The 23,383-nt window shown below is 38.2% G+C and overlaps 2 protein-coding genes and 1 long non-coding RNA gene across 3 annotated transcripts; 1 reads left to right on the plus strand and 2 right to left on the minus strand.

The window, feature by feature from the left end:
• Window positions 1-12,018: 12,018 nt before the first annotated feature.
• LOC122195909 (uncharacterized) lies at window positions 12,019-13,708 on the minus strand. Its single transcript, XR_006186969.2, has 2 exons — window positions 13,517-13,708; window positions 12,019-12,913 (listed from the first exon to the last, which is right to left on the minus strand). It is a non-coding gene; the product is annotated as an uncharacterized LOC122195909 (long non-coding RNA).
• A 1,425-nt stretch (window positions 13,709-15,133) lies between these two features.
• LOC111897982 (WPP domain-interacting protein 2) lies at window positions 15,134-17,028 on the plus strand. Its single transcript, XM_023893931.3, has 2 exons — window positions 15,134-16,372; window positions 16,445-17,028. Exons 1-2 carry the CDS (start codon window positions 15,580-15,582, stop codon window positions 16,882-16,884), a joined length of 1,233 nt encoding a protein of 410 aa, XP_023749699.1. The 5' UTR covers window positions 15,134-15,579; the 3' UTR covers window positions 16,885-17,028.
• Window positions 17,029-19,529: 2,501 nt separating this feature from the next.
• Window positions 19,530-22,210, minus strand: LOC111897994 (uncharacterized). Its single transcript, XM_023893946.3, has one exon. The coding sequence runs from the start codon at window positions 21,669-21,671 to the stop codon at window positions 19,866-19,868; it is 1,806 nt and encodes a 601-aa protein (XP_023749714.1). The 5' UTR covers window positions 21,672-22,210; the 3' UTR covers window positions 19,530-19,865.
• Window positions 22,211-23,383: the final 1,173 nt, after the last annotated feature.

Raw genomic sequence — 23,383 nt, forward strand, 5'->3', positions numbered from 1 at the left:
ATAGTGGGCTAATGCTCCATGGATAATCAAGTTGGGCTAAAACCCATAGGATGGTCCATGGATGCTCCATGGTGTATTTGTACCCATGGATCCAAGGAAATGGAAAGTCATGACAATTAGGGTTTGCCCTAATTGTAACACTATATAAGCATCATATTATTCACCAAAATCGGACACTAGTAAGTGTACTAGAAGGGCTAGCCGATTTCATGAAGTGTGGGTTTTCTCTCAAGTTATTCCAAGTGTTTTGATGATTGTGATTCCATTTGAGGTGTCACACTTGGGGCACTAAGCACTCAAGCTTCATGAAGACTTTCTACACCAAAAAGGTATGTATTCTATCTTGCTATAGTTATTGTTTTGTATGCTAGATTAGGATAATACCTTGGATGTTCTTATTTGCATGTATAATAGAGAAAACATAGATCCAAGGTATTTAGGGTTGCATGTACACTTAGGAAGTGTTAGAATGCTCAAAACCCAACAGTTATTACATATGGTAGGAACGAGGGTTAGCCCTAGGCAATATGTATGAAAGACCAGGAGGTGGCTCCTGGCGCACTGTATGCTATTATGTACGAAAGACCAGGAGGTGTCTCCTGGCGAGCTATATGCTATTATGTATGAAAGACCAGAAGGTGGCTCCTGGCACACTGTATGCTGAGTTGCCTAGTAGAGTAGTATGTATAGTTGTCTTGGTGATGCTTGCATTGAAGACTAGGGGGTGACCCTTGGCAATTGTCTGTAAGACCGATGGAGTAGCCCTGGGCTTGACCAGGAAGACCACGTGCAGCTCGTGGCATAACCGCAAGACTCTGTTTGGCACATAGCACCTTACTTGATTATGGATATGACGGTTATGTATGGCTCTTGGTTATGTATGGCATGTATGGACCAGTTGGTATGTATGGTATGTTGAATCTGGGGAACTCACTAAACTTCGTGCTTACGATTTTCAGTTTTGGTTTCAGGTACCTTGTTTTGAAGGAAAGGAGTCAGCTCGATTGCAGCGCATCACACTATGTTTTCCGCACATGAGATCTTTAGGATTACACTCTGATATGGTTTTGTGATAATATGTTTTGATTATTGACAATTTGGTTTGACATGATATATTAATATGAATGTTTTTATACTGTTGGTTTTATATAATAACTTAATTAAAACAAAATTTTTGGTCTTAAATTTTTGGATGTTACAAGTTGGTATCAGAGCCTTGGTTTGAAGGATCCGGACATACTCTCAGGTGTGTCTGAACTCAAACTAAGGGCTTGGTATGAAAATTTTCAAAAGTAAAACCGTTTTATAAAAAGGAGTTTGAAAAGAATCTGAAAAGAGAAAAGAACTTTGAGAAGAACAAAGTGTGTGATGCGTGCAATCAGCCAAGCTCAAGTAAGTTTTCCCCAATATACCTATAAAAGTTTATGTCATGATATGATTATGTGATCCGCATGCTAGATTTAGGGCTAAGGATCTAGGAGGATGCCTTATATGCCTGTTATATGGTTTGTGAACTACATGCTAGTGTCGGTTAGATAGCGGTAGGATAGTCTGTTTAAGTTATGCCTGATTATATGAGCTTAGCATCGCATGCTAGTACAAATTCTTGTTGTGTGGATAGAGTTGCTTGATTATGTTCTGGTTAGATTTCCCTTTTGTCTGAATGCTACTTGCTTTGTGCTTTGTGGGACTCTGAGTGATGAAAGTTAGCTATTAGGTGAATACGTCAAGTCACATGTGATCAGGGTTGAATAATCTCAGAGTGTTGGATTCGGCCCTATTTTGTAGCTCTCGTTTGAGTCTCACCATTATAGGGACGAGTCCTTTACCCGAAGGATTATCTGAGCCTCGTCACACGTGATGGTATTCAGGTAGTGGCTAATTGGAATTATAAATATGCCTTCATTAGATGAGGACTGGGTGCGGGTTAGAGGTGACCCTAGGGAAAGCCTAGGATGAGAGTAGTGCTAGGAGCAATGTTAGTAGTAGTGAAAGGGACTTGGTGGAGTCGAGGAAGTACTTGAGGAAAGTACGGATAGATGTGGAAGGTAGTATGGGCCCGTACTACTGAAAGCAGAGGATCCGTACTCGAGTCAAGGAGGGCTGAGATGGAACCAGGAAACTTGGATGGTGTGTGAGACCTCTTGGGAGTAGGTATGATCCTGACGTTTATGTGTTTATTTCCAATATGGTGACCACATGACATGGAGCAGGAGGATCAGGATCTGGGTCAGGATCAAGATCAGGCTCGGGGGCAGGATCCGAGCAGGCTGATGACGGGCTACGCGAGTTCATCGCGTCTGAGATCACGAGAGGTATCCTTGAGTCGACCCTGATCATCTTCGGGTCGATCAAGGAAGGGATTATTGAGCTGATGGAGGATCACCTTAGAGCGTTCCGAAGTGATATGGCATCCAACCAGTCAGAATCGCGCACATTGTCCTTCAAGGGCTTCAGGGGGTGTAGCGTGCCAGACTTCCACGGGGTGAAGAACCCCATTGTTTCCAGGAGATGGATTACAGACATTGAGTATACACAGTTGACGAGCTTCTGTCCTGAGGGGTCGAAGGTTCGATTTGCTGCAGGATACTTGAGGGACAGAGCCAGAGACTGGTGGGAGTCAATTGGTGATTCCTTGGGAGCCTCGGCCATTGAGGCTAGGACCTGGTCCGACTTTGTAACCAGGTTTAGGGAGGAGTTTGCGCTGGCGATGGAGCTTCAGCAGCTGGCAAGGGAGTTCCTAGACCTGAGACAGACGACGGAGGCGGTGGCGGAGATTACCGCCAAGTTTCGGGAGAGGGCCTTATTGGTGCTTCAATATGCAGGGGATGATGAGATGCAAAGGACCCACTATCATGACATGTTGAGAGATGATGTTCGGGAGCATGTCAGCTTATCGGCATGCCCGAACTAGGACTCTATGATTGCCAGGGTGCGAGAAAGGGAGATTGATTTGGAGCACATTGCGAAGAGGAGGTCAGATCAGATGTATACTTTGGAGGGTCCTGGGAAAAGACCCAAGGCTTCAGATCAGCGATTAGTAGGTTGGCAGGGCTGAAGTCAGTGCAGCACGTGCAGGAAACTGCACGAGGGAGTTTGTCGTTCCAGGGGTTCAGGCTGCTACAAGTGTGGCAGTGATTGTCACGTCAGCAGGGACTGTCCACAGGGGGCAAGCCCATTATGTTTTCACTGCAATCAGGTGGGCTACAAGAAGGTTGGTTGCCTGACGATGAGGGGAGGAGCAGGGAGTGCGTCTGCCCCGACAACTTCGAGGATTACGGATGGGTGAGAGGGTAGGGCCTTGTAGTGACAGATGAGGGAGATCTGGATTACAGCAGGGAATGTTGCAGGTATGTATCAATGGCTATTTTCGATTCTATGTGTATTTGGGTTGTTATTACCCCGTACTCAGGTGATAGTATGTATGAGTTGTCTCTCTGCTTGTATTCGGATTGTACTTTCAGAATTGTCATATGCCAATTGCATACTAGGAACTATTAGTAGCTAATGTAGGGTCATCTCTCACTTCGGGTTTGAAGTGTCCAATATTATCTCGGTTGTGACCAAAAGCGGTTTAGGAGCTTTGCGTGGAGGTCGTTGGACAGGATCCATGGAGTAGCCCTTCACCATCATCAGGGTTTGGTGGTTCTAGTCTTGGTGTTTGGGATAGCTTTTGGAAGAATCAGGGGAAGTGGTCTATCACTGAAGAGGTTGCTCTGAGCATTAGTTATTCGGACCTTAAGGATGTTAGTTTGAGCTCAGGGGATTATCAGTATCGGGGATGCAGGAAGTGTTCATCCTGTACTTGGTAATCGTACGGTATTTGGAGTGGGCTAGTGACATATCGCTAGCAATATTAAGGCGATGGTAGTTATCATGCCTTTTGTGCAAGGGAGGAAGGAATGGAAATCCTCGAATTTTCGCGTGCTGTAAAGACTTAGCCGAAGCTAAGTGGGGGAGAAACAATCATGTCATGGGAGGAGAAGCGGTTTTGAAACTAGGATAAGTTTCACTCTCCTGTCGGAGAGAAAGACGACCCGGGCGACTGTATGAATTGAGAATAGTGTGAATTGGAAGTTCGGAAAACTTGCCAATTGAGAGATCTCATTCTCGGGATGTCTGATAGAAAATTGTAGAAAGATCGGTTGGGAGTTTTAGTTGGGACATGAGTACCGCTTGGGGGTACTAGATTGTGCTTGTATGCTCGACTAAGGGTTAGCCGTAGCATTCGCCAGTGGTCAGATAGTAAGAGAAGTATGGTAAGACTGCAGTGTGGCCCATAGCAATCATATATAGGTATAGTTAGACTGCGGGGTGGCCCGTAGCAATCGTATAAGAGTATAGTAAGACTGCGGGGTGGCCCGTAGCATTTGTCGGCAGATAGCGTAGAAGTGTGGTGAGACTGTGGGGTGCCCGTAGCGTTAGTTGGCTGGTAGCGCAGAAGTGTTGTAAGACTATGGGGGTGGCCCGTAGCATTCACTAGTTGGCAGAACGAGTATAGTAAGACTACAGGGTGGCCTGTAGCATTTATCGGTCCCTATTCGACAATACAAATGTATCAGATGTGTGATTCGTTGGCAGGGTTTTTCAGATAGTTTAAGATAGGGCGAGGCAGCCGCCCGGATGTGAGTGGGCCCATATCTCCGAGTTAGCATGATAAGAACCAGGGAAGTTTAGCTAGTTGAGATTAGAGGAGGAGTGGGTCTGCATATCCCTAGACAGGTGAGACCTGTGGGAGAGGCCGCACCAAAGTATAAATGGGTGAGACCCATGGGCGAGGCCTGAGTTCTTTTAGCAAGAAGTGAGACCTGGTAGAGACCTTAGGGTAAGGTAGGGGATCGAGGATCTTAGATCTTCTAGAGCCAGGGTGGCTAGGCTGGTAGAGCAATTCAGTTAGTTGTTGTACCTTCTTAAGTCACCGAGAGCGACTGAGGGAATGCTCTTGCATTCGGTAACCGGTGAGGGACCAATATTTCGGGTAATGGTAGATCAGTTGGGACCAGGGCGGTCTCGGTTCATCCGGTAGGTGGATGGGAGTCAGCAGGACTTCAGGCAGGAATTATGGTAAGGAATTTGGTGTAAGAAGCCGTGAGCTGATTGGGTGGTGTTGAGTTGCTCAACGCGGAATCAAATGATCTCAGAGTAAATGATTTGGCTCGGTGATGTTGTCCTCATATGAGCCTTAAACGTAGGAGAGAGGGATATATTGCTCGAAGGATTGTCTGAATTCACACGCTGGGAGGAGTTTTCAGTATTGGAGCATCGTATAGGGGGATATTTCATGAGTGTTGGTATAATGGTCGGCGCTGAGAGTGGCCAGGATTGCGGTTTTAGCAGAAGATTTGTTCTTGATGGAGATCGGAAAGAGCGTTGTTTATAGGAAGTTGCCTTGGAAAGGCTAGTGGCAGTGCAAGGAAAAGGGGGGAACCCCTTGTGTATCAGTGTAAGTGCACTGGGAGTACCGGTAAGGCTACCAGTTGGGTAAAGGTAGTAATGGTCGGTTTGTTCTGAAGGTGACGTTTTCAAGAATTGGATCAAGTAGATGAAGTGTGTACCTAGTGCTAAAGTGGTAAATGGATTATAAGGTAGTGGACCGTGGCGGACTTCGAGGATGAAGTATAGCTTAAGTGGGGGAGAGTTGTAACACCCAGAATTCAGAAGGCCGGAAAAGAGAAGAAAACCTCAAATGAGGAAGTGATTCATCGAGTAGATGGGTGACTCGACGAGTAGGAGCGCGATTTGGTCACGGGTTTAGTGACCTACTAGACGAGTCAGAAAACTGACTTGGCGAGTTGGCTAGGTTTGGAGAAAAACCCTAAATGAGGGCCTTACACCCTATTTAAGGAACATTATAGCCTTCATCAGCCCCCTTGATACTCTCTCAAGTCCAGAACGAAAACCCTAGAGCCTCCCTTGAGTTGTGAGTCATTTTAGGAGTTTTGGAGCATTCTTGAAGCTTGGAGGAACAAGAAGAAAGTTAGATGTTCAAGGAGGAAGGAGTAGATCCATAAGATTCACTCCACTTGCTGCTCATTTTGGTAATCAAGTTCCTTCCTTGACTTCTAGCTTGTTAGATCTCTTTATGTCCCTTTTTATGAAGTTTATGGACCAAGGATGATCTCTTGTGGGATTTGGATGTCCCCAATCCAGATCCTTTCAGATCTAGGAGTGTCTTGAGTAGTAAAACCATAAAGGTGGAAGATTTATGCCATTAGAACTCCCCATGCAAAGTTTAAGTGGTTATTATGGCCTTTTGAGCAAAAAGGGCCATGCAAGGGTGCAAAGGTAGCAGCTTTGTGTGATATCCCGAACCTAGGAGGCCAGATCTGGGTTTTGGATGCCTTGAGCTTGTCTGAAATCATCAGAATAGTGTTGGACATAGAGAGACTCGGCGAGCCAGTTGTGGGACTCGGCGAGTCAGGCCAGTTCTTGCCCCAAAACTCTTCTATTAAGGGTATGAGTTGAGATTGGAAAGGGACTCAGCCAGTCTGAGTCAATAATGGTCATGAAGTTCATCGTAGTTGACGAGTTCAAGGAAGAACTCGGCGAGTCTAAGGCAATCTCCTTAGTTAGGAGGATGGACTCAACGAGTTGTTCATACAACTCAACGAGTCACAGGCTAGACACATTCATATGTGGATGATGAACTCGACGAGTTCAAGGATGAACTCGGCGAGTCGGATGAAGTTGGTCCCGATTGAGTGGTTGAAGGAGAACCCTTTGAGTTATTGCTAGACTCGACGAGTGGATTCGGTGTTGTATGGGGTTGGAGGAGTATGGACTCGACGAGTTGGTAGATCAACTCGGTGAGTCAGGTCAACTGGATGTTGACTTTGACCAGGGTTGACTTTTGGATTATTGATCTAAATGTTATTTTGGGTATTTATAGTTCGGGAAGTCGAAGGGTCAGCGGTTCAGAAGTTGCTGGTTAGCAGTCAGAGGTGTTCAACGAGTTTTCGACAGTGCGAGGTGAGTCTCCTCACTGTTTGTATGGGTCTACGGCCACAATGCCGACCCATTTAGTTTATGTATGATAGGAAGACCCGGGGGTTAGCCCTAGGCATTACGCATGAAAGACCAGGAGACGGCTCTTGGCACACAATATGTTATTACGTATGGCAGGAAGACCCGGGGGTTAGCCCTAGGCAATATGTATGAAAGACCAGGAGGTGGCTCCTGGTGCACTGTATTCTATTATGTACGAAAGACCAGGAGGTGGCTCCTGACACACTGTATGCTATTATGTATGAAAGACCGGGAGGTTGCTCCTGGCACACTATATGCTGAGTTGCCTAGTAGAGTAGTATGTATAGTTGTCTTGGTGATGCTTGCATGGAAGAACAGGGGGTGGCCCTTGGCATTTGTCTGTAAGACCGAGGGAGTGGCCCCAGGCTTGACCAGGAAGACCACGTGCGGCCCATGGCATAACCGCAAGACTATGTTTGGCACATATCACCTTAGCAAGACTATGTTTGGCACATAGCACCTTACTTGATTATGGATATGATGGTTAAGTATGGCATGTATGGACCAGTTGTTATGTATGGTATGTGGTATCTAGGGAGCTCACTAAGCTTCATGCTTACATTTTTCAGTTTTGGATTCAGGTACCTTGTTTTCAAGGAAAGGAGCCAACTCGATCGCAACGCATCACACTATGTTTTCCGCACATGAGATCTTTGGGATTACACTCTGATATGGTTTTGTGATAATATGTTTTGATTATTGACACTTTGGATTGACATGAGATATTAATATGAATGTTTTTATACTGTTGATTTTATATAATAACTTAATTAAAACGAAATTTTTGGTCTTGAATTTTGGGATGTTACAAAAACCTTGTCAAACTACTCAAAAGAAGCTTCTTAACACTTAATCTAACAAGCTCTTACCACATACAAACCGTTTCATGATTTTCCATTTCTAGGGTTTCAAACCCTAAGAATTAAAACAAGGATTTAACCATGAAATCTCCATAAAAACCATGTATTAAGCTTATAAACACAAGGCTAAATATTATAAAAAAGTTTTCCAAGAACAATCTTGCATAACTAGCTTAAATCACCAAAATAACATTAAAGCCCTAAAATGTTAAAAAATGGAGAATATGATATCCTAAGGAGCTTCTAGTGTTTAAACCTTGCCACAAACAACCTTGATCGCCACTTGATCCTTCCTCAAGCTCAAAATCACAGGAGCGTCTCTCTAGAGAGTTTGGGGGTGAGTTTTGAAGATAATGAACCCTAAATGATGTATTAATCTGTCTCGAAACCATGTTGTGGTAGGCCATACACCTTTACAACAAACCCTAGTATCACTTATAATATGTAAATATATTTAATTACAGAAATCCTTACATATCATGGATTTAAACAAAACTATGCAAAGATAAAATCCTAATCACAAAGATTGTGGATCTAAAACTTAGAGAATAAGAAATAGTTGACGTTGGTGTTGAGAGATCAATACAATGTATTAGAGATTGTCTAGTGATCAGTGTGAAGTAGGTTAGAAATATCAGATTATAAGGTTCGACCTACAAATCAGTCATCTAGATTATACAAACTTAACTACAAGTAATAATAACCAAAACTAAAACACATAAGGATTTACGATAAAAAATCATAATAAATAATTGATTAATAAATCCAAACTAAGTAAATCAACACATAGTTATTTAAGGGTTCATCTATCTAAGTAGCAATAAAGGGTTTTTAGTCCATAATTCCAGCTTGAACATAAGACAAAATCATAACATAATACATAGTGTAAGTCGACTGATTAAGTAGTAGTTCCACGCTTTGATCTTCAAACACTTGCTTTGATTGTGTTCTTTGGATTCAATCTACTTCAATTCTTTAGAAAATCAACGTTTCTTGTTGAAAAGGTCATGTGTTGAAAATTTCATGTCTGGTAGGGTGATTGAGATTCGAAATTCCTAGAAAACACTCGCATAAGGTATTTTTCGTGTCATGTTTCATCGTGAATCCTTACTCAAGTAGGTATGCAAAGTTTGATCGTAGAGCATAAGTGATGTAGTTCGTGACACGTTTCTTGTATTTTTGGCAACTTTTGAATTTTGATCCTTATCGACTCCATTCAACTCGAATCACTTCCTTATATCATTCTCAAGCACAAATTTATCTGTAAAAGTTCAATTTCAAAACATATATATATATATATATATATATATATATATATATATATATATATCATTTAAGCTTATAATATTAAGATAATTGCCTATAACATATGTATAAATAATGCCAAATCATTAGTCACGTCATGGAGCCTTCCTAATGTTGTGGTTATTTTAGAATGTAGTGGTCACGAAGCAACCATGAGCCGGTTGCGGTGTATTGATCGTTAACTGTTGACATTTTCACCAGTTTGACTTTTGGTCAAAATTTGGTGGACATGAGTTATGAACTAAGGATTGGCATCTGATTTGGTGAAATTAGGTGGTTAATGCTAGTTGGTTTGTTTGAGGAGACGTGTGTGTAAGACTTGGAATTCTATCTTTAATTGCTTTTATTCATAAACCATAATTTAAAAATCAGAGTTATACAGAAAATCAACACAAAATCTCGAATCATAAAATTGTTGATGTGTGTATACAGTCACGTATTCGCCTTCCCCCGAACTAGTACAAGACATTTAATCCACAACTGTAAGAAAAAACTTAATGAGTTCCACAAAATACCGCACATAACAATACACATACAATGCATGCACACAAGTTTTATAACACAAGGTTGGACCGCCACCGGAGCCTACAACATCCATGATGGGCCGCTCCCCGGAGCCTACCACATCCAAACCGGGCCGCACCCATTGGGCCTACAATATGAACTTCACCGCCTAGGTCTCTTAGCATTCAGCACACATTTGTACCACCTCAACCCTACCATAATATGTCGACATATGCAAATAACAATAACAAGAACATACATGTAATCATAACAAATCTACTTGGCTAACATACCATTACATCATATCAACATCCTAACATACAAATGATTCATACTGTAGTATCAGTATAGTGAGAAAAACTCACCTGACCTAAACGACAAAATCTTAACAACAACCTTAGAAACATAACAACTAATGCAATCTACCTAATGCCAAACCGAGACCAGTCCTTAACTGAAAACTCAATTCTAACAAGGTTTGACTAAAAGTAAAACTGGTCAAAAAGTCAACTTTCAACGGTCAAAGGCCCATTACGCCGTGGCAAACCTTTGGCCACGTTGTGTCCAGGATACGACAAAATAGACGTAAGACCTCTTGTCCACCATGCCATGGCCAGTGACCCGCCGCACCACGGTTTCTCGACCTAACATCCTTTTCCATTAAGGACTTAATCCTTTAAGTCCAAAGCCACAAATCTCATATCTAATTCTTCTAAGTGACTTAATGGATAAATTTTCCAACTTTATCCATTCCCATGGTTCAAACAACCAAGATCTAGACTTTAAGTCTCAAAGTATCCAAGAATGCATCTTTCTCGACTCATTCCATTAAGTCCAAGCCTCCAACTATCAGATCTGAATCAACATGATGATTAAATGGATAAAGTTTCCAACTTTATCCATAATAATGCCACAAAATTCCAAGATCTAAAACCCTAAGTTGAGAAATAACCAAAAACCCAATTTTCTTTCTGTATGGAGTAAAGAGAGTTCTTGCACACTCTTTAATCCACCAAATCACTAGATCTGAACTTTAAATGTGAACCAAAGCTCATTGAGTTCTTCAAAATCCATGGAACAAGTCACAAAGGGACCAAAACTCATTAAAATGGACCAAAACAAAAAATACTCGTAGATCTAATGATGAAACACAATAAAACAAGGATCTTTGCAACTCACAATGATCCAGAAGGTAGATGAAGGCTGATATCCACCGTTGCCAAGCTTCAAAACCAAGTCTTTGAAGAACAACACACTCAAAAACCATAAAAACACCATTAAAAATGGATGAGAGGAAAGATGAGGATCTTAATCTATGAAGGGAGGCTAGGGTTGCTAGAAAGAGAGGTTCTTGATGCAATGGAGGCTGCAAATGACCTTTAACAAGGGGTTGACGTCTTTCAATAAAAAAGAAAACCCTAATTTAATGGGCTTGGGCTGCAAAACTCACGACTACGTAGTGAACTCCTCGTCAAGCTATGGTGACGAGTTTTCCCCCAAATTCATTCCAACTTTAAGCAACCATAACTTCCTCATTTAAACTTCGTTTTAGTGATCTTTATATGCATGCCAAGGTATTGAAAATCCCCACAATTCTATCTAATTACTTTTGATTGAAAACATACCGAACTAAATTCATTAATTCATGAAAGAAGATGGAAATAACACTTTTCCCATTTTACCCTTTGGCTCCAAATCATAATTCAAGGGATTAAGTCACTTAACCAACATTATCAACATCTAATAGGGTCTAAAATCTATTTCCTTGAAGCCCAAGACGTTTATTCGATCACACTACAGTCCACTACCTCGACATCAGAAATATCTCGAAACTGGATGTTACATATGTCCTTTGTATGGTAGGATGTTTGTGTACTGTTAGTGTACGAATGTTTTATTAAACTAGAGTAATCTTTTGTTCTGGTAATTGGAAAGTGTTAGGAGATGATGTTTGGGAGCCTACATGTTAGATGAGAAGATGGTTGTGCACCTATATGGCCATTGAGGTGTTGGTTGTGCACCTACTGTCCCAAATGGAATGATAGCTAGGAGCCTGCAAGTCAAATAAGATGACGGTTGTGAGCCTACAACCCCATTGAGGCATTGGTTATGAGCTCACCGTTGGTATGCATTATATGTGTGATGAGGTTTGCTGTATACTTGGGAATTGGCTAAACTTTGTGTGTACTCGTTATATTTAAATGTTTTTCACGTTGTTTGGTGAGAAAGGAATGGACGCGAAGGGACTGTACTAATTTCATTAACTTCTATGTTTGTTTTATGATGTTTGAATAAAATGAATACTCATGTTTCTTTTAAAAGATGTTTTTTTTGTTGTTTAATTCATACTTAGAAGATTTTAAATTTGGTTGAAAATTTGAGACGTTATAGCATTGGTTTCTTCAAGGAAATGTCGTCCCAAATCATAACACAAAATCGATTTCAAAAAATCAATTCAAGAAAAAACCTTACTTAATGGCTCTTGTCGCCGAGTTTTGATAGAGCTAGAGGTGAAGACGACCATCGGTAGTGACCATACAAGAGATCAGATGGTGGAGGTGGAGGGTGTGTACGTTGAGAGAAGATGGTGAATGGGGAGTTGTATACGTGAATAGAATGATAAGAGGTAAAAAAGATTAGGACATTTTTGGAAAGAAAAAAAGGCTCCCATTTAAAAATTAAGATACACTACTATGCCTAGGGGTTTAAACGAGCCGAGTCGAGCCCGAGCCTGGCCAGACTTGGCTCGGGCTCGTTTAAGTTCTAAGTGGCTCGAGCTCGAGCTCGGCTTGATTCGAGCTTTTTGTACTGAACTCGGTTTGAGCTCGTAAACAATTATAGAAGCTCGACTCGGGCTCGGGCTCGACTCGTTTTTTCTCCGACTTGCCTAAATAAGCTTAAGCTCGGCTCGAGCTCGTTAAGAAACTCGTTTACTAATGCCTTAAATTCCTAATCCACAAATATGTTTTTATTTTAATATACAAAAAAATAAGAAATTATATTATATAAAGGCTCGTTTAGGCTCGCGGGCCTAATCGAGCTTAGTGACATAGGCTCGAGCTCAAACTCGTTTAATAAACGAACTTAATATTAAGCTCGAGCTCGGCTCGGGCTGTCTAAAATCGGTTTCGAGTCGAGCTTTTAGCGATCCGATCCCAAGTAGCTCACAAGTAGCTTGACTTGTTTGCATCCCTAACTATGCTGGATAAAATAAGCTGCTGAAAAAAAAATAAAAAACAGAATTAAGAGACTATAAAATTATACATCTAACTTACTTTTTTGTATAAAAATTAAAAAACTACCAAATAGCCCTTAGTATTTCACTTTGGTGCAAAAAATACGACTTTGCAACATACTTTCCTATCTCAATATTCCACATTTAACGATTTTTTCTTTCTACAAAACATGGAATTATGGAAATTGGTAGAGCACATATAATTTTTGGTGAATTGAGATATAATTGAAGGCAAAGGACATACACACACATGAGACATCACACCCACACACGTACAGCAGACACACACACACATAAACTTTTTTTATAAACATTAAACAAAGGGGTTATAAGTAAAAAATGGCATCTTGTGAATTACTTTTCTTACATTACCTAAATACACTCTTGATATCATTTTCTCAAAACCCTGTATTAGCCAACCTGAGTTGTTGGAATGGGCATCACTACATTACTTATGTATGTTGGAATATCGAAAGAAAATGGTTGTATTATATTCTAATGGTTTATATCATCATTACTTATTTTTGGGATTCATCGTATTTGGACATGGTTTTGGGAATGGACTGTATTTGTTCTATCTACTAACCTTTATCTTGTAAGAATTTGATCGGTTGAATATTGAAGATACAAAGTTTCTTGCCTTAGAAGATTCAGTCTGGTGTTAGCTTGATTCATAGATGTTGGTGTTGAATTTTGTATACATAAGGTCATTGTTGCATAAAGGATTTAGCAACACCCGATTATTATTTATATATGTATTTGGGATGCGTTTGGTACCTTAAATTCCAATTTAAGGTCTTTTTTTTGTTATATTCCATTGCATTAAATTGTAGTGTGCGACACATTTCTACTTATTGCCTAAGGAAGCTAAGAACATGTGAATTGTATGAAAACTTAGATTTGATAAAAGACACATGTTTGATGCAGTAAGCATATAATGTGATAGAAAATGTGTTTCTCGATTTTAAGCTTAAAAGGGCATCGACATTAGCATATTGTTTCACGTAGGGACCCTTCACTTTACAACAAATTAACATAGTATTTACATAAAGGTCATTTATTCATCACTATACTATTTATTTATTTTTTAAAATTAAAACAATTTTATATCACTAACAGAAAACAAGTTAAACTGCTAACCCTATAATAAATAAAAATTTAACGTTATTTTCTTATGGCTTCGAATACTTTAACTTTTTTAACCAATAACCTTTAACCAAATAATATCAAATATTGTCCTCCATCTTTAAAATTAAAGGGTCAAATTCAATTTGAAACATATGTATAGCAATTGTTTAGAATAAGATTGTTTACTATTTGGTTATAACCGAATTATCAAATCAGACAATTTAGATTGAACTATTTGGTTTAAATATTCGGATTTTGGATTGATTTTTAATTAAACCGAATTATTATTTTGGATTTCAGATTGGTTTTGGTTTATAAATAAACACCGAATAATCCAAAAAAACCGAATAACAACTTATTATTTAGTTTTAATCTATATCGTTAATATCTATAAAATTACTAAATTATTTTTTAAGTATTATAAATTTTCATCCAATATAATACCTTAATATGTATTTATTATCAAAAGTTTCTTGTCATTGAAATATTAAAACTATAATCATTTTTTCTTAATAGTTTTTTAGTTACTTTTATAAATCATAATTCATAACTAAATGGTTTTTTAGTTACTTTTATAGAGTTGGCTAACATCTAAGTAATATATCTTAAAATGTCACCCCTCTTAAAAATCGAATTGTAAAAACCAATCCAATCGAATTGTAGTTTTTTTGGATCGAATCGGTTTTGAATTTAATTTGAATTATTCAGATCTATTTTTTAAAAATCAAAATCTATTTGAATTTATTTGATCGGATGTGAACAAACCAATCTATCCAAACAAACACTTATAATTTAGAAGATTATATTTGCCACTAAACCCAAATTACATATTTTCTTCCTATATGGATAAATACATGAAATATGATTTTTTTTTTTTTTTTTTTTTTTTAAATAATAATAAGAAACATGGTATGACTACACAAGCACGAAGTACAAGTATATATATAGTGAGATTGGAATAAACAGACCCCATGTCACGTGACTTCCAGCGTGACCGTTATATCTGTACGTTGGCCCACCGGCTACATTAGCTGTGCCCACTCTCGTTCCAATACCTTTTATTTATTCTACAATAATAATAATGACTGATTCATTCTCTTGATCATCCTAGAAATTTCATGGCTACAAATTCCATATCCACTCGCAATTTAGGGTTCCAGTTCTTCCAATTTGCTCAATCAGCATTACTTTCTCCAATTTAAAGCTTTCTTCATTCATTCATTATGGAAACTAAGGTATGTTGAAGTCTTCCACATTTAATTCACACTTTATCTTCACTTATTTAATTTCTCCAATTTTTTGAGTCGACGTCTTTTTGGAAGTGAAAGATTAAGCAATTGGCATTTACTTGAATTCAACCAATACCTAATTGGAAATTTGAGATTTAATTTCGCCGATTCGTTTTGCTATAGCCGGAAACGGTTGTTGTTAACTATCGGTCGTTACTTTTGGATCGCTTTTGTTGTATCTATCATTTATATACAATTGTTAAAATTAAGCAAGTGTTCTTTGCTAAAACCAATGGATGATAACGAGTCGATATCCCCTGAAGAATTGGGAAATGTCGGTGAAAGTGAAATTAAATTAAAAAGTAATGGTGTGTGTCACGTTGAAGATGTTAATGATTCGTCCAATCGATCGTCGTCCACATCTGTAAATAAGCGTGGATTGAGAAAATGGCGGAGGATGCCTAGGGAACTTGTTAAAACTCCAGGTAGTAAAATAGATAGTAGAAATAATGGGGATTTGGGTGATTCACTAGTTAGGGATTCTATGGTGAATGTTAATGGTAATTCTAAACTCCATCACGGTGATTCTGGATTGGGTGATCATTCTGTTCTTGCAACTAGGGCAGATTCTGAAAACAGTGAGGACCAAAGTATCAGGTCCTCATATGCTCCAAGAACAAGGCCTAAAATAAGTAATTCAAATGGGGGAAATTCAGCCATTTCAGTTCATTCTGGAGATCAGAAAAGCAATCATCAAACTGGATCCATCAAGAAGCTTAGGGGATTCAATATCGAGAAGGAAAATTCAGATTCCAATATGGGCAACTTTCTCTTTGTGCAGGGGACTACTAACTCTGTAGCAACCAAAAGTAAACAGAGTGGGAATTCTACAAAAAATGATGATGATGAACTTGTAAACAATGAAGCTGAATCTGAAGATGTCAAACAAGAAGATGCAGAAGAAGCTAAGGATTCATGGGAGGTGAAGGAAGAAAAGATTGAGAAACCTGAGGTGGGATTTGACCAAGATGCCCTTGTGGAATCCATCACAAGTTTCGATTCTTCAGTTGAAGAACTTGAAATAGGTATACACCAAAGTTTCCTACTTTATTCATTCTTGATAAACTATTATTCATTTTCTTTTAAATAATTTGCAGAAGTGCAAAAATGGAAAGATATAGGGAAAGATGAGTCAGAGCCATTGACTTTTGATGACTCGATTCGTAATATTCTTGAGCTCAAAGATGCCACAATTTCAGAACTTGAATCTGCCATAACATCAGCAGACACTAAAACTGAACTTGATGAGCTTTTGAAGGAAAATATCCAAGCTGAGGTGGAAATTGTAGCAATAACTACAACAACTAAAAGCTTGATGCATGAAATGAAACATAATTTACAACAAAAAGCTGAAGATGATGTAAAGAAACTGGAAAATAAGAAGGTGTTGAAGAAACAGGAAACAGAAGAAGATGTAAAGAAATTGAAAAATAGGGTGTGTAGATTAAGTTCATGTCTCTTAATCCAATTGATACTATTGTTTGTGACATTTTACATTGAAATTTCTTCCCAAAAAGTGGAGCTTGTTCCCACTTAATTCACTCATATAATTAATAAGTAAGTATGTAGCCCTCTGTAATATTTGTGTTTCGTTTTTGGGTTATTGTAAGGAGGTTGTCGATTTGAATCTTGTGTAATTAATTAAAATTATGGTTATATGAAGTAATAGCTAATTATGCCATTCTTGAAAGGTGTTAATTTGGATCAAATTCTGTTTTATTTTTTGTATTTTAGTAAATAGTTGATTATACTATAATTATGAAGACTTTTAGGATCATCTGTTCAATGTGATAAAAGGTTGGAAGATTTGATTTTGATTTGATTTATGGGATTTTGACTAAACTGGACTGAAGTTGACTATACTAATAAACATGATATTTCAAATGATGTTTTAAATAAAAAAATGAATTTTAAAGACACACGCCAATTTATCAAGATTGATATAGTGCATATCCAATGCAATCCACATTCAATACACACACATTTGCGATGTAACCTTTGTGACATATCATGTTGCTTAATGTTCCAGTTATCACCCCACGAAAGTGTACAAAATGATCTTTGATTTGACATCCTCGGTTTTATTCGTATTTTTTTTTGAAAATTTTGAAATAAAAAAATGGATACTTTTGGAAAGTATTCTTATATATTGAAGTCCGTTTATGGACCTATTATCATGTACCGACTTTTATCAGTGGTATTTTTTTTTATTACTATTATTTACAAGTGGTTAATTATGTGGAATTGGAATATATCGAAAACATCTTCGAATTCTTAATGGGCATGCTTTTTAGTTTTATGGAAGTTGTATGTAGACTTTTGTAATCCCCATGTCATCCTATTTTAAAAAATTAAAAACAGGTTACCTAAGATTCTTGCCAAACAAGAATCCAGTTTTTATACATATATAAGTAATTACGTGAACGTTAATAAAAAAAAATTAGGAGTGTAAATTGTACCGTGTTCAGATTTGCTGAAAACATAACCTGAACGGGACCCAAGTAATTAAAATATCATATGGTTCAACACTAATCCATATAAGCCAAACACGGACACAAACCATTTAAATCGCTCAATTTATGTGTTTGTGGGTCATAACCTTGTTATTCGAATTCACAAGTATCAACGGGTTTGTAGGTAGGGTGTAATTGAGCTGAATCGAGTTGAATGCTATCAAGTTCGAAACTCGACTCCACTAAAATACTCGGGTTCAAAACTAACCCGTGCCTCAATTTCAAACTCGGGCTGTAGCTCAATAAAGTAATCGACACTTTCGAACTTGGCTCAACTCGACTTGACTAATTATTAAAAAGATAAAATTACATTAAGTTGAAATAGAAATACACCTAACTCATGAGCTTGACTCGACTCAGCCGATCATATAAAATCTGAATAAAATAAAGGGTAAAAATATAAATGTAATTAAGCTCGATTAAGCTCCCAAGCTTCATGATTTGCATATTTCAATATTCAAGAGCTCGACTCGACTTGAACCGAATTGATTTCGAGTATTTTTCGAGTTGGTTTTGAATATCTCACAAGCTAGTTTGATGCAGTTACACCCCTATTTGTAGGTCATAATATTGTTTGCAGGTGATCACCGTATAAAGCATATATACATCATCTTCATTAATTTTTAATATATTTAAACTGTTTTTTTAAAATCAATTTCATAAGAAAAAGTTAAGGGTAGAAGATCTTTAATTAAACAATAGTCGATTAAGCAACATGGAGTCGTGACATATGGAAATGATTAGGATTTAGGGCATTGCAAATTCAAAACGTGAAAAAGGACGAGGCTAAGAGTTCAAAATTTGTGGATAAGTGTGTTAAAGTGATTTGCTTTTTAGGGCTACATAGATTTAGGCATTGCATATTTCAAAAATGAAATATATGTTTTTTTAACCTAATATAATTAAAAGGATTTGCGAGTCCTGCATGAACCGCCTACCAATCTGAACATGACCTGTTTATTATACAAGTTACAACCTGGCAATGAACCGATCCCATTTCAGACAACCCAAACTTGTTTATTTGCATGTCGTATCAAAAATTACCACCCGTAATAAAACTGATGTTTTTACTTCAAGATTGGTGATATTTGGAAATACATGGCTAAAACGGTCATTCACACATCATATATGCAAAGACGCAATATTATTTTACGTAAAAAAATTGATAAAAATAGTTGCCAATTTGCTCATGACATAATTCATTCAAAACATTGAATAAAGGCATGCCATTCAACTCTTGATATTCTCAAAGTTATGACTTGTGACTTGGAAAACTTTTATTGATTCTTGCAAGAAATATGACAAATATATAATACGAGGGTATTCTTGTAATTTACTCATCCCCATAAGATTGGCTTCTTTCTTTGACATTTTCCTAGTCCAAGTCTTCCTTCCACTACCCCACTTTCCACCTTTTGGGTTGGTTATTTCACAACCTCCAACTATATTTTCTACTTACATCCACCAATTATTTATTATCTACCTTTTAACAACATTCTTTTTCACAAAAATCCAAGCCCAATATTACCCTTTGTTTATTCTTATCAAAATATAAAAAAACAAAAATCCTTTTTTTTTCATTTTTAAATTGTAACCTTGAACACCACAAAATCTTTGCAGTAAATTAAGATCAAAAACACAGAAAACTCAGAAAGCTAGTGATTGATTGATTTGATTAATCCCATTTGAAGTCCAATATATTCCTAGTACATATGCAACCTTGCTTACATTATGACATCATCATCATCATCCAAAAGAAACCAACAAAAAAAGGGTATTTTGGAACTTTCCTTTAATCCCATGCTAAACACTCTTGCATGTCATCATCACCAATAAAATTCAAACACATAACACCAGCCATATCTAATAACACTTCCCAAAAAGTGATCATTTTTTCAGGAAAAGAAAAGAAAATCCGTTTGGGAAATCATCTACTACTACTACTAATTCTAATGAAAAGGTGATAAAATCAAAAATTAAAAAAAAAAAAAAAAAAAAAAAAAAACTAACCCATGTTTGAGTTGTATGATGAAGAAGCATACCCATTTCCATTTACATTTCCAGCTTCATCTTCCATCATTGTAGCCGGAGGAAACTCATTCAGATCAATGTCAAGACCTTTCCGGCGGCCGCTACTAGCTGCTTCTCCGGTGGAGGTGATTTGGCTCGACGGAGCTGCTTGTGCTTCGATGGTTCCAGTCCAGTGGCACCTCTTATGCCCACCAAGTGCTTGTCCTGTTGGAAAAATCTTGTCGCAGATTTTACATTGATGAAGTATACCATTGCTCCCCAGAGTCACCATGGCATCAGCAGCAAATTCGACTTCTTTCTCCACATGTTCACCGGATAGATTCATTAGAGAGCTCTCGTAATCCTCTGGTTCAGTCTGATGATGATGATGATGATCGGTTGTTGATGTGAGCTTCGTCTTGTTGTGACTTGATCTATGCCCACCAAGTGCTTGATGAGTTGCGAAACATTTATGGCAGGTGGTGCATTTGTATTTACTCTCATGATGTTCCGGTATTGACAATGACAATGGAAGCAGGAGAGGTGGTGGAAGAGTTGGGTCACCGGCGACGATGGGGAGCTGTTCCAATTCCATCATCAGCTTCATCTTCTTCCTCTTCTTTATCTTGGTAGGACTGTTGTAAGAAGGATTACTGAATGGATTCTTGTATTTGTAATTAATCAGTAAATGTTGGGTGTTTCTACAATCGGATTCGTTGTCAGAAAAATTCTTGATCATACCATCAAACTCCATTTTCACCGGTTCGATTTCTTCCACCATAGCTGCTTTTCCTTTCCCTGTCGACACCGGAAGATGAATAGAAGGAGATTTTTCGTCGATTTTATGATGATCTTTATTTGTTAGAGAATTACTGTTGGAACGCTCAAGCACCACCACCGGCGCCACTCCTAACTGCCTCTGAGTAACATCGGATTCCGCCGGAGATGGATCGGCATGAGCTAAGCTCATGAGATCCTCCACCGCTTCCAGTAAAACCTCATCGTCATCAGCTGCTTTCAACGCCCTACGGCCTCTCCGTTCAGTCACCGACCATCCCCGTAAAAACTTTGTCAAATCAACCACCTGATCGCCGCCGGCGCCACCGTCATCAACGACGTTGCTGCCTTCTTCGTTCACATAATTCTCAGATAAAGACGAAGAAGAAGTGGAAGAAGCAAAATAGCTTGGTTTATTTCTAACTAGGTTACGGCGGGGTGCGACGGCGGTTGGGGTTGGGGTGTTGGGAGGTGGTAGAATGCCTCGCCATAGTCGTTCGGGGTGACACCTCATATGACCAAACAGTGATTTCATGGATGGGAAGATTTTTCCACATAGAGAACATGTGGGTTTACCCTCATCATTCACGCAGCTCGCATAATAGGGTTTTCTTTCTTCTTGTTGCTGTTGATGTTGTTTCTTCAGATTCTCATCGCCATTGTTGAAATCATGATAAGCATCTTTGTTAAACTTAGTTGTTTTGGATGAGTGTTTTAGAAAAGTGTTCTTGTTAGCGGCTTGAACATGAACCCTCATGTGACCTCCCAATGCTTTCCCCGAGCTGAACTCTTTTTTACATTCAGGACAAACCCTTTTTCCTTGATTCATCGTTTCACCTTCTTTCGCTATTCTCGAGCTCGACGTCGAGAAGCTTCCGATCACATCCTCCTCCGACGATTTCTCACCTTCTGTCGCCGCCGCGAGCTTCGGAATCTTGAGTTTTATCACCATCTTTCCGTCGCTAGAAGGCGATCCGATCATCCTCTCTTCTATACGATCTTCATCCCCAATGATTTTCTCCATTTATATCGATCAATCGAGAACAAACAAACAAACACTCACGAGCTGTGAAGTGATAGAGATCCAACGATAACTGAATAAAACCCTAATCCAGAACGAGAGGAAAAAAAACTACGATCGACGATCGATGAATCAAGAAAACGAAATACGAAGAGATGATCTCATGACTGAAAAAGAAAAGAGGGAGAACGAGAACGAGAACGAGGGTATTGCTGTTCTTATTCTCTCTCTAAATCTCTGCAACTACGTATGAATAAAATCTTTCAAGGAAGTTAAACCCAGCTCGAAAAATCAGCTGCAAGATCTGGAAAGTGAGAAAAGATTACGAAGAAGAAAGAAAGCAAAGGTCTTCGGTCGATTCTCAACTGCCATGTAGGTGTGTTGAGGGAAATTGACCATCACGTTCGACCTCCGCTTGCCTCTTATTCCGGTTTCTCAGTGTCCATCTCTCTATCATCTCTCTCTCTCTCTCACACACACACGCACACGCTTTTCTCTCTCTAACTCCTTCATAGAAATATATATCACAATCACACACAAGAATTTAATTACCCACCTCAAAACAAAAATATGGTTACTAAAAAGTCGCTCTTTCTATCTTGTAACTTACGGAAGAAGGCAAATTAGCCCCTGAAGTTTGATTATGAACGACTACAGTCCCTGTGATAGATAACATTTACTTTCAAGTATAATATCTCAATTTTCACATTTGTATCAGTCAAAGGGTTCATTATCTTTTTAGTTTGATTTGCTTATGATAATGGGGTGATTGATCTCTACTTTTTAATGAAATAAATGTAATGTTTGACTTAATGTAAATTTTTAAAAATTATAGTCAAGAATATATCCAAGACTATTATTCAAGCAAAGGCGACGTAATGAAATTCTAAAGAATAAAGTGAATGTTGTGAATGACTTGTAATTATTGAGAACTTAATTTTTGTTTTTTTCAAAAAAGATAAAAGTTCTATAGAATTTGGAACATAGACAATAGATGATGAAAAATCATGTATTTAGCAAAGAAAGTATTCGATCACTTTCTTTTATTGAAAAAAAGGACTTCCATTTTTGTTCAAATAAAAAATATATAACGATTTACAGTATTTAATTAAGAACTTGGTTTAGTAAAAGCCAAGTATGATGGCTTTGTTGTGTTTATATTTTTTTTAAAGTTTTGTTAAAAAGAAGCACCCGTTCATATACATATTTTTTTCAATTTTTTTTTTTAAATTTACATTTAATTTAAGTTGTTACGGATGGAATCAACGTTAAGATGGCGTTGTGGTGATTAAATCAAAGTCAATTAAATATTGAATTACACGCAAAACTTTAAACTTTCCCTAGGAATTTAGGATAAGGAGATAACGGAGACAAGAGCTCACAGAGAGATAATTGAGGTCCAATTAGAGTCTGTTCATGTAAAGATTTTATGAACTATAAGTCAAAACCCTTATATGGAAACGAAGGCGTAGTATATTGCGATGCTTCACATCATGGATTAGGATGTGTGTTGATACAAAGGGAGAAGGTCATAGCATATGCCTCAAGATAACTTAAGGTGCATGAGAACAACTACACCACTCACGACCTAGAGTTGGAAGTGGTAGTTTTTGCCCTGAAGAATTGGAGCCATTAACTTTACGAAACAAAGTGTGTAGTATACCCGGATCATAAGAGACTACAACACATCTTCGATCAGAAAGAGATCAACATGA

The sequence above is a fragment of the Lactuca sativa genome, chromosome 9 (assembly GCF_002870075.4).
Source record: "Lactuca sativa cultivar Salinas chromosome 9, Lsat_Salinas_v11, whole genome shotgun sequence".
NCBI lineage: Eukaryota > Viridiplantae > Streptophyta > Magnoliopsida > Asterales > Asteraceae > Lactuca > Lactuca sativa.

Coding starts and splice junctions, on each gene's coding strand:
- LOC111897982 (XM_023893931.3), top strand. CDS start 15,580: ATGGATGATAACGAGTCGATATCCCCTGAAGAATTGGGAAATGTCGGT. Junction 16,373..16,444: donor AGTTGAAGAACTTGAAATAG/GTATACACCAAA, acceptor AATAATTTGCAG/AAGTGCAAAAATGGAAAGAT.
- LOC111897994 (XM_023893946.3), bottom strand. CDS start 21,671: ATGGAGAAAATCATTGGGGATGAAGATCGTATAGAAGAGAGGATGATC.